The sequence below is a fragment of the Schistocerca cancellata genome, chromosome 2 (assembly GCF_023864275.1).
Source record: "Schistocerca cancellata isolate TAMUIC-IGC-003103 chromosome 2, iqSchCanc2.1, whole genome shotgun sequence".
In the NCBI taxonomy this organism is placed as follows: Eukaryota; Metazoa; Arthropoda; class Insecta; order Orthoptera; family Acrididae; genus Schistocerca; species Schistocerca cancellata.
In genome coordinates, this window is record NC_064627.1 from 780761090 (window position 1) to 780773521 (window position 12432).

At 38.9% G+C, this 12432-nt stretch overlaps 1 protein-coding gene and 1 pseudogene across 5 annotated transcripts in view; one reads left to right on the forward strand and one right to left on the reverse strand.

The window, feature by feature from the left end:
• The window catches only part of LOC126162628 (uncharacterized), a 105053-nt gene that overhangs the window by 30639 nt on the left and 61982 nt on the right, over window positions 1–12432 (reverse strand). For all 5 annotated transcript variants that reach the window (XM_049919254.1, XM_049919253.1, XM_049919252.1 and 2 more), the window contains exon 8: window positions 11560–11734. In XM_049919254.1, coding sequence (XP_049775211.1) covers window positions 11560–11734 — 175 coding nt within the window. The remainder of the gene's footprint in view (window positions 1–11559; window positions 11735–12432) is intronic.
• Window positions 2437–2553, forward strand: LOC126163807 (5S ribosomal RNA; annotated as a pseudogene).

Consider the following 12432-nt stretch of genomic DNA (forward strand, 5'->3'; position numbering starts at 1 on the left):
CAGAACTTTTGGAAGTGACTACAGAGTATAAATATAATAGCAAATAGGGATACTGCACGATTAGTTCTTGTTGTTGTTGTGGTCTTCAGTCCAGAGACTGGTTTGATGCAGCTCTCAATGCTACTCTATCCTGTGCAAGCTTCTTCATCTCGCAGTACCTACTGCAACCTACATCCTTCTGAATCTGTTTAGTGTATTCATCTCTTGGTCTCCCTCTACGATTTTTACCCTCCACGCTGCCTTCCAGTACTAAATTGGTGATCCCTTGATGCCTCAGAATATGCCCTACCAACCGATCCCTTCTTCTAGTCAAGTTGTGCCACGAACTCCTCCTCTCCTCAATTCTATTCGATACCTCCTCATTAGTTATGTGATCTACCCACCTAATCTCCAGCATTCTTCTGTTAACACCACATTTCGAAAGCTTCTACTCTCTTCTTGAATAAACTATTTATCAAAAGTCTTGTTCCTCCTGCCACCGAACTTCACTAAATCCCACTAATCTAACTTTAACTTATCCATTTCCCTTTTTAAATTATCTAACCTACCTGCCCGATTAAGGGACCTGACATTCCATGCTCCAATCCGTACAACGCCATTTTTCTTTCTCCTGATAACAATGTCCTCTTGAGTAGTCCCCACCCGGAGATCTGAATGGGGGACTATTTTACCTCTGGAATATGTTACCCAAGAGGACGCCATCATCATTTAATCATACAGTAAAGCTGCATGCCCTCGGGAAAAATTACAGTTGTAATTTCCCCTTGCTTTCAGCCGTTCGCAGTACCATAACAGCAAGGCCATTTTGGTTAGTGTTACAAGGCCAGATCAGTCAATCATCCATACTGTTGCCCCTGCAACTACTGAAAAGGCTGCTGCCCCTCTTCAGGAACCACATGTTTGTCTGGCCTCTCAACAGGTACCCCTCTGTTGTGGTTGCATTGCACCTACGGTACGGCTATCTATATCGTTGAGGCACACAAGCCTCCCCACCAACGGCAAGGTCCATGGTTCATGGGGGTGGGGTGGGGGGTGGGGATCTTCCATCTAGGGATGCCCATTTGAGTTCATGAACCATTTATGCAATACTCATGTTTTGACTGAACCAACTAGTGTCTCACCTCTGGATTGCTCTGTCTTCCTTTAATCCAACCTGGTGGGACCAGAAACACTTGAGCAGTACTCAAGAATGGGTCACACTAGTGTTACATATGTGGCATTTTTTATAGATCAATCACCCTTTCCCAAAATTCTCCAATAAACTGAAGTCAACCATTTGCTTTCACTACTACTGCTCTTACATGCTTGTTCCATTTGCTTCACAACATTACCCCTAGATAGTCAATCAGCACACTACCAATGCTGTACTGAATGTTACAGAATTGTTTTTCCTATTCATCTGCATTAACTTGTATTTTTCTATATTTAGATCAAGCTGCCATTCATTACACAAACTACGATTATTGTCTAAGTTATTTTGTAATCTCCTACAATCACTCGGCGAAGAAACCTTATCATACCCTAAGTACTGTTGGTTAAGAGCTGCAGATTTCTGCTGTCCCTCAGATAATGCATGTATAGAGAGAATAAGAGTAGTCCTATCACATTTCCCTGTGGTACTTCTGATGATACCCTTGTCTCCAATGAACACTTGCCATCAAGTACAGTGTACTGGGTTCTATAACATAAGAAGTCTTCGAGCCACTGACATATATAGGAACCTAATCCGTATGCTCAGGCCTTTGTTAATGGTCTGCAGTGTGGTGCCGTGTCATTACATTCTGAAAAACTACGAATATGGAATCTACCTGTTGCCCTTCATTCACAATTGCAGGATATCATGCAAAAAAACTGGCTAGCTGAGTTTCATCTGAGTGATGATTTTCAAGGATATTATCGTATTCAAAGCAAAAATATGTTCAAGAATTCTGTGGCAAACCAATGTTAATGCTACTGGTCTATTTTTTCACTTTTCTTAAATACACGAGTCACCTGCACTTTTCTCCAGTCAGCCGTGCAGTTCGAGTCCTCCCTCGGGCATGGGTGTGTGTGTTGTTGTTAGCATAACTTAGTTTAAGTAGTAAGTCTAGAGACCGATGACCCAGCAGTTTGGTCCCTTAGGAATTCACACACAGCTGAGCAGTTTCTCCAGTCACTTGGGACTTTGTGTTGGGTGGGAGATTCGTGATAAATGCTAACTAAGTAAAGGACCAAAGCCGTAGTGTACTCTCCATGAAATCTAACTGAGATTTCATGTGGGCCTGGTGAATTACTTGTTTTCAACTCTTTCAGCTGCTTCTCTACACCAAGGATAGCTATTAGTATGTCCTCCAAACAGAAGTCTGCACAATGATCTAAAGACGTTATTTTTATACGATCCTCCTAAATGAATGATTTTTTAAAAACAAAATTTAAAACTCTAGCATTCTTTTTGCTGGCAACGGCCTTGCCGCAGTGGATACACCGGTTCCCGTGAGATCACCGAAGTTAAGCGCTGTCGGGCGTGGCCGGAACTTCGATGGGTGACCATCCCACCACCATGCGCTGTTGCCATTTTTCGGGGTGCACTCAGCCTCGTGATGCCAAATGAGGAGCTACTCGACCAAATAGTAGCGGCTCCGGTCAAAGAAAACCATCGTAACGACCGGGAGAGTGGTGTGCTGACTAAAGATGGGGGATCCGCTCTTGAACTAATTCATAGAGTTGAATCTTTCAAAGGAGTGAACAATCAGTGTTTCAGAAAAAAAGAACGGTAGCTCCAAACGTTTCCCCACGGCAGACAGACAGAGAGAGAGAGAGAGAGAGATGGAGCATATCAGCAGCGCCTCTGCTGGTCAGAGCACAGTACACGCCACACAACACAGCCAGCGCCGGCCTCTGCCCTGCTTCTACCTTGGCTGCCTGCATTGTGCAGTGCCCCATTGGATTTTGTGTTTCACATATGCCGTGCCGTCTCTGTGCGTCGTCTGCTGCGTGGTGTCTGGCGCAGCTTAACTTCGCATCGCACTCTGTCGGCGATCGTTTCAGTCGCACGTCCTGCCCTCTGGGCAGTTGATGCGAGCAACAGGACAGAGAGCCACCTAGCGGATAACATAGGAACTACTTGCAACAACCTGCTCGCAAGGGAACGGACGATTTGTCTTGGAGCGGGTGAGTTCACCGCTCCCCCCCACCCTCGGAACTCGCCCGCTCAATGCTCACCCCACCGTCTCGACTCTAGCCAGAGCGTTGAGCAAAGCGACTCAGGTGTCACTCTGGTCTCTGCGGTCTCAGCTCATGCAGTAATACAGCTCACGGCTCGACCTGCTCGACTCAGCGCCTCTGCATCGGAGTTCGTCCCTACTGGATATTGTTCTTCGTAGTAATACCACTATGTATATTACATTATTATGTTATGTATACATCAATTGTTTTTATTTTATTTTTATTTGTTTAAACTGATTAGATTAGGTTCCTGATGACTCCTCTTACTATAGGATTTTTATTATGGACACTCGAATTTACGCTTTAATTACGAGCGAACCGATAAACGTATCGCAAAATGTAATACACCAATATTTTCCTTGTTTTATTCTGCGTAAGGCTATATGCAGCACTTTCGTTTTACAGTCAAATTTATATATTTTTTCTTATTCTTGTACGGATTTTGCGATTTTAGGCGTCTTCGGAAGGAAACGTTCACTTTAAAAATATATGGCTTGCGATGTATTTGTATGAGGTTAATGAAATTTTAATACATTATAGCCAAATATATTGTTAAAGTAAATCTCAAGTTACAACATTTTCCGATCACCCAAAAAACCATGATAGTGCAAAATAAATCAATAATCAAAAACTTTGTCATATCCTGGAAATTTCAATAAACAATACAAAATTCTTACTCATTATCTGTGTTACTTCAAAATAGGATCAAATAAGATCAAAATACAGGTATAGTACTGGAATAACCAATTTTAAAGGGCAATGTGCCTTCCATTTATTTTCTATTGTAAATGAGTGGTGAGTCATGAAAAAGAGCTAATTCATTTCAGGGAGTGAATAGTTCTGATCCAATCTCTGAAAAGAACAGTTTTGCCCATCTCTAGTGCTGACCACATGCCCCTCCTATCCGCATCCTCAACTGAGGATGACACGGCGGTCGGATGGTCCCGATGGGCCACTTGTGGCCTGAAGACGGAGTGAGTGATTCTTTTTGCTGTCTTCTACTGCCACACCAGACTGGTCAATGGGCAACTGGATAGAAGTCTTTCACACACTTTGCAATTTTACGTAGGATCAGAATTTTTTCTGCAAGTCCTATTGCTAGCATCTGATGATAGAAATTGTTGTATGCTTTGTGCCCCTCTCTTTTTCCAGATAAACAAATTTCTACAAACTTTTCCCTGCCATCATTAGTTCATACTTGGTAGAACCAAGACTGCAATAGTCTCGGCTTCCACGGTATTTCCAACTTTTGTTACAAAACCATTGTAGGTCTTTTCCATCCTTAATCCATTTACTTGGCATGTACTTCTACAGAGTGTGATTTACAGACAGTTTAAATTTTGCCTGTATTTCCACTATATCCATCATAATGGAGTGAAATAATGCCTGTTCATTGTCAAATGATGTGCTAACAATTGCTTATCTGGTTTTTTATCCTAACAAAAATACTCTCCTAGTATTATTGATGGACTTATTAACTTTAGTAACCATCATTGCTATGATGACCTCATGATCACTAACCCCTGTCTCTACAGGGTGAAAAGTATTTAAGCCGATAAACTCTGTGAGGTTGTAGGAGACATCAAAACAAATATTTTTCCCTAGTGTCATTTTTTCCTATGAGGAGTATTTAAACCAGCAGAGGAAGATTTCTCTGGTGGCAAATTAATTAAACCAACAAACACTTTTCCATTTTTTATGACCAAGAGACAACACATTAACACAACCCAATTTCAATTACAGTAGATTTTCAAAAATGCCTCCATTGACACGTAAACAAAGGTTACAACTGAAGAGCATAATATGCCCTCTAACAACTGAAGATCATAATACAGCCTCTAACAACTGAAGAGCATAATACGGCCTCCACCGATTTAAATAATCCTCATAGGAAAAAATGACATTAGGGAAAAATATTTGTTTTGATGTCCCCTACCACCTCCCAGAGTTTGTCAGTTTAAATACTTTTCATCCTGTATACTGTTGATAATATCAGTCCTGTTTGTAGATATAAGGTCCAAAATATTTCCATTAAGTGTGGGCTGTCTTCTAAGTGCTCAAGACTGCTGACCATGCAGTTCTCCACATAAGTTTATTCTTATATTAAACTACTGCTAAATGATCCTGCATGGCTCGGCAGCACTCAAGTTTTTGCATTACTGCTTGGGTTCTTATAAGTATTTTTTGTGCAATTTGAACACCTGTGCACTCTAAATGAATACAGTACATTTAAATTAGCTTACTCATCACCACCCCATTCTAACTCATCATCATCACTGTTCCATGGTCGAACTCTGTCTCAAGATTGTGCTGCTGCCACTGTTTTTCTCCTATGCACACCTCCAAACCTCACTGATCTTCACCCTTTTGGTTACCAGGTATCTTAGACCATACTTCATCAAGGTCCCTACTAAGCACCGCAAGGTTAAATGTCCCTATTTCTCCACAATCACAGATATTTGTTATCTGTCTCCCTATTTGTGTATGTGGATGGTGTAAAGGCCATGTCCAGTTCTGAAGTGCACCGTTCCCTTAATTTGGTCATTACCCCTGAAATCACTTGCATTCAGTCGATTGTGCCTCTACTTAACCAGTAGCATGCTGCTTTATACCACACTTAAATGTGTTAAAGTAGATCCTCAGTATAGCTTTGACAGGTGTTAAACTGAAGGCTCCAGTTAGTCTGATTAGTACGCTCCTCTGCACTCATCTAACAATGGATTAGCAGTTTACAAATCACAGCTGATGTACCCATACACTGCCTATCAAACCAACTATGGTATTGAAGGCAGTGTTGTGGTATGCCCTAACAGCATGCAACATTGTATTGTATGGTATTGTCTTGCAGAAACTTGTGCATAATTTTAATTACTTTTCATGCTGATAGTGTAATATGTGTCATAAAATTTCTCCTTTCATTAAATTGGACTCCTCAACATGTGCAGACCTTGCTGTGTAATAAGAAGTGTTATTAAATCTAATCAGAGGGATTCCAGTCTGAAATAGCTGGCCTTTGAGTAGTAAGTACACAGTTTTGGGTGTTGCTATGGCTAGCTTGACATGAGCACTTATGGAGCCTTATATATTTTTTTCCAGTGTGCCAGTTTTGTTTCAGACTGAACTGCTTCATACTCTTCTTTAGCTCTTCTGTGTAGTTGTAATCTTCTTCCTCTTTCTTCCTGTCCTGTTGAACATTGCCGGCCGGTGTGGCCAAGCGGTTCTAGGTGCTTCAGTCTGGAACCGCGCGACCGCTACGGTCGCAGGTTCGAATCCTGCGTCGGGCATGGATGTGTGTGGTGTCCTTAGGTTAGTTAGGTTTAAGTAGTTCTAAGTTCTAGGGACTGATGACCTCAGATGTTAAGTCCCATAGTGCTCAGAGCCATTTGAACCATTTTTTTGTTGAACATTGGTACATTCTCCGTGTGGCCTTAAGCCTCAATTTTAAGTGCTACAGCTCTGTGCTCCATGGTGTTTTGGCTGGTATAGCCACTTATTTCTTGGTAATGTAGATTTCTTGAGCCTTTTGAATATGCTTTGTAAGCAGCTGTGCATCCAAATCAATATGCAGAGCTATCAGTCTCACAGAGGCAGCTACATCAGCACAAAGGCCTTCCTAGTCTGCTTTATGAAGTTTGATCCTTATCAACTGCAGTAAGCTCGACTCCCTATTGTTATTATTGGTGCACTGTAGTTTATGTTCAGCCACACTGTGATTAGTACTGAAGCACCTCCCACTTTGTAGCTCTGATTACTGCTGCTGCTGCTGCTGCCACCACTGCCACCGCTCTGTTATATCTATAGTGGTGTCCACTCCAACTCTCCCTTCATATATAGGAAGCAGTTCCTGGACATTCAGAACTATTAGCTTTCATTATATTGGTCAAAGACATAAGTGGCGCTGGCTTTAGCTGCAATAATAATAATTTTACATCAACATTTGGAAAAAATCTCACTTAGCTAGTTTAGGAACAAATGAAGAGACTTGGATTAAGGTATATTTTTTTGGATGTGGTTTGGCTGTATGACAGGGGCTTGAGCTCAATGACTTAATAGAGTAGCAACGATTATATAGAGTGAAAAGCTTTGTTGAATTAAGACTGCTTTACAGCAAAAAACTGTTTTTCAATACTCCATCATTAATATGACAAGCAGATATCTCGCCATTGCTATGTGATGGTTTTAGGTATGAAGTTATACTGTGCACTTATTACAAAGTCAATACCAGCAATCTTTTGTGTCACTGAGGCAGTTGTTTGGTCTCTGTGTATGGATTCAGCAAAGTGTATCATGACTTTTTCTTAACTATTTTAGAACCTTACTGAGAAAATAACAATGCATTTGTGACCAAGAGGGCTGTATTACAGTGCTTTCCTATGATATTGTCATAGTTCACTTGTTATAGACAAAGGTTTTAACTCTTTTACTGTAATGTGATACTTATAGCGCTAAAAATGCATAGTTTATTGAGTGATGTCATACATCAGAAAATAAAAAGATATCCCATCAGCCATGAATTGAGGACGACTGCTGAGTTGCTGTACATCTCTTACTGACCCCATATGGTTGTGAATCAATTTAAAGCACAAGGTGTAGTACTTTTGAGGCTTTACAGGCTCGCAAAATTTGAAAGAATTCAATAGAAAGATGTTCCTCTGTGATTAACTGTTCGCTCAATTACCTTGAAACTCTACCTTACTAGTTGCAAAATACTTAGTGTCTCTATTAAGACAATTTGTGGAGAAATCCAAAACTGTGTAGACTTTATTGGTACACTTAATTCCCATAGTTAGGATGGTTTTGTATTTGTCAGTCAGTTTCAATGTGTTATCAATAGTCACCAAGTTACCCCTTACTCTCTTTAACCAAATTTTTGATAAAGAGCTTACATTTTTGTTCAAGCTTGCACTGCTTGTACTTAATGTTTTATTTAATACTAAGTTTCATGGATGTTTTGTTTATGGAAGACTTAAAAAAAAGAAAGAAGAAAAAGGCAGAGGAATTTGCAAGTTTGAAAACCACAGTAGTCTGGAGGTATATTTATGATACTTTTATAGTGTGGCCTTATGACAAAATTACATTAACTCTCATTTTGACCGATCTAAATTCAATCCATGACAACATTCATAGTTGCCACCCATTTTTGGGCCTTTTAAGACATGGACTTACATCTAAAAAAAAAAAACCTGCAGCCATAATTCTCATGCTTTGATTATCTTTAAATCTCTAGAGCACATAAAATGTACGAGCAAGACATACCTATTTGTATAAAGTCTATGTATCCACATCACAGCCATTACAAAGTCTCAGGTGTGCTGAGAACCAAATATAAAAAGTGTAAAAAAAACAATGTTTTAAAAATTAGCAGTAAGATTTGTGAGCATTTCAGGAGGTAAATGAAGAGAGAGAGAATTAAATTAATAGAAAAGGAGAAAGAACAGAAATGGCGATAATAGCTAATGATTAGAACAGGTATATGTATATAGGAGCACACTCTAGATGAGCCAATGGAATCATTCACTATTGAGCATGTTGAATGTTAGGGGAAGAGTGGGAACAGTGAGACGCAAAAATTGAAATCCAAATTACACTTTTAAAAAACTCTTTATTGGTTTAATGTCTTATGGTAACCATGTTACTGTGCTTAAGTATGTTCAAAGTGGTACAATAATATTTTAATGTATTGTCTTTCCTTTTAAAAAAAATTAATAATGAAAGTGTCTCACTGTACCCATGAATTTTTAATGGTGTGTACAGTGAGACAGTGCCTCAAATTCTAACGAACATCATAAGAAGCAAAGTTGATCTCAAATGAAACAGCAGATTGTTGTCTTTTTGTCTTGCTATGTGTTGTAATAGGGTTAGACAATAACATTTTTATGCATTTTGTGTCAATGAACGAAATATCTGGAACTACAGGCATCACAAATTTGTTCTCTAGTTTCCTAAGAAATGTAACTTAGCATTTGGATGACTTTCCTACAATTGAGAAAATTTTTCCAACACAATATATTTTCTTTTTTTTCCTCAAATTCGACTAAAACAAAGTCACCCACTTTGGGTGAGCACTGTAAGTTTTCAGAGTTAACCATTTGCGGTTCTGGAATCAGTTGTCTGATCAAAGGTCTCATCATCTAAAGAATCTTGCAAAATTAATCCACTTTCGTCAGCATCAGTTTCATCAAATAGGAATAAAGCTCGCTTTGCTTTAGGTAATTAATATCTTTCCGTTTCCTTTTCATTTGTAGTTCATTCCTTTCTGGTGTATCGGTCGCAATCATTGTTCTTCCTTTAGGCCATCGGCAACTGTAACTTTTCCTTGGTTTTGCCTTTGGGAAACCTCATATGTCTTCTGGAGAGAGATAATACACTGGTGCAGATTTTCCATGTGATTGTGAAGAACTGGATGCTATAGACTGTGCTTCTTCACTTTCATCATGTGATGAGTATCCTACATCATTTACAGGTTTAATGTCTTTTTCAGGTGATATGTGTCTTTCCACACTTTCATTTACAGGTCTATCAGTAACAGAGGATGGAAGAAAATAATCCTCATTGAACACATGGCGATCTAAAGGAAATATTCCTGACTTTTTAAATCTGGCAATGATATTGACAGAAGTCATTCCTTGGGGATATGCTATCCCCACACAGAGAGCAACATTGTAAGCTGAATATGTTTCACCTGGATGAGACATCATTTACAGCAGCATCATAAATTGTATGGAAAGGTTTCATGACACTGACATCAAAAGGCTGCAGTTTATTGGTGAAATGAGGTGGAATTGTCAGAATCATTATCCCATTCACTTTGCACAGATCTATTGCCTCTATTGAGAGGTGGCTCTCATGATTATCCATCAGTAACAAAGATGGATTTGCTTTTGAGCTGGCAGAGAACTTGATGAAGTGATGAATGACCTTCACAAAACATTCCGAGTTCATCCAGCCTCCTTTAACGGCAAGACCTACTGTGCCAGCAGGTGCTTCTAACATCATATGATCTTTAAAATTCACATGTAGAAATATAATGACAGGGTGTAGGCTGTTACTGAGAGCATTTATAATACAACATGTCGTGACCAGTATTCCACATTCTGCACTGGTTGCCTTGTTAAGTTATTTCATAGCCTTTAAGGCCAAAATCTTCTGTTACTTCTACACCATTGTTGTTCCAGCTTCATCAAGATCGAAAATACATGATCCATCAGCAAAATTTGGATGACATTTGATTGCTTCTTCTAGTTTATCAAAGAAATTTGACACATTAAGTTTATTAAAGCCTGTAGCTCTAGATAAGCTGCATCCTTCTGGGGTTCGAAGAGACAGTTGAGGGAATCTCTGTCGAAAACCTTTCATCCAGTTGATAGATGCTTTCTAACTTTCAGTCCAGGTTTTGGGAAAACAATTTTATTTTTAATACCTAATTCATAATTTGAGGTATGGCAGTCATTCATAGTAAGTCGGTAAAACATTTTAGAACACACAACTAGATATTCACACAAACTAAACTCCAATTCTTGTGGAAAAATGTGGTTCACTGAATAGTTGGGACACTTGTTTGAAGTGTTATCCTAACGATATTTCTTAACGTATTGACTAACTGTTTGAAAGGATAAGCCTTTCAGCTTAGATGCACTTCTGATGCTCATTTTACTTTCGATCACCAGTGTGACAGCTTCCGTCATTGAAGATTCTGAAAACCTTCCTATTTCCTTATCAGTCTCCTTTCTCGTGGGCATTTCATAACCTAAAAGAAAAGTTTGCACACTAAAATCTACTGAAATCACTGTTTTATACAGTAAGCACGCATTGTCAGACACTATGAACAAGCACAGGGAACAGTCGGACATTTCTCACTGTACCCTCATTATTCATGTCTCACTGTTCTCAATTGCAAACTTTTTTCAAAATGGCTCCAAACACATTCAGCTTAAAGCAACATTTCAGTGAAGGGGATTTATATCTCTTGGAAAAACCATAGTTTTGAGTGACTAATGAAATGATTTGAAAATACCAATGGTCTACTCAGAAACCAGCTACGTAAATTTGGTAAAAAGATACTTTTCTTACCTCTGAGCACAAATATACCAACAATGAAATCACAACAAGAATGTCAAGTATGAAACATGGAAATCCATAGACTAAATAATAATGGTTACCACATTCACAGTAGGTAATAACAACTGACACCAAAATTCTAGAGATAAAACTAATGTCTCACTGTTCCCACTCTTCTCCTACTCATAACAGCGCAAAGTAAAAGAATTTATCTGTCTTTATCTCTCTCTAATAATTTTCTACAAGAATTAATTTATCAATAACACAATATGCTACAACAATAAAATCATTACTTACAATTCCAGAAGCTTCATCAAGAACTCTAATGCCAATTTCTAGTATTTCAATAACCACAAGTTTCTTTATACAGTCTCTTTCTTTCAAGATGCGAGCAATTGCTGGCATTATCTGCTTTACATCGCCTTTGCTCCCTGTTTCAATAGCACCCACATACATTACTGGGATCCCAGGGCTGTCAAAGCAACAAATCATAAGAATAAATGCATTAGAAATTGTTATAGATAAAAGCAACATTTACAAAAGTAACCCAAGCATGGAAGATCAACATGATAATTACATATTACCCAAATAATGACGTAGCAGCAGATGAATTAAGGCTAACAGCAGCACAGAATATCTGAAGAAAATATCCTGGGCTTTTATTTAAGACTCTTGTAGTTTTACTATTTCAGGACGACGAAAAAAAATTCCCGGATTTTTCCCGGATTTCCCGGTTAAAAATACACTTTCTCCCGGATGAAAATACACTTTTTCCTTGTTAAGTAACAGTATACTTTTCCTCGGAACTGTAAAACTTATCAATCCTTTCAGTGGTTGTGGTCTTACACCGGCGTAGAATTTCCCCGCACTTTAGAAAACTAAACTCAGGGGGAAAAACAGGTTTTGGAAAGATGTCTGATGTGCAGCAACATGTACACTGCATATTTCGTATTATGAAAGTATAAATTCGAATTCCACCAAACACCACATGTTACTTTCCGTAGAATTGAAATCGAGATTGCAATGCGCTTTTGTAAGCCGGTCCAGAGCATAGGACATGTGATGCACTCAGCCAATAGCAACATCACTGTTAAGCAGCGCAAACAAACAAATCGGGAAAGGTAATGGTTTAAATTAATATATATAGTGTTGCTAAAAGAAAAGAAAAGC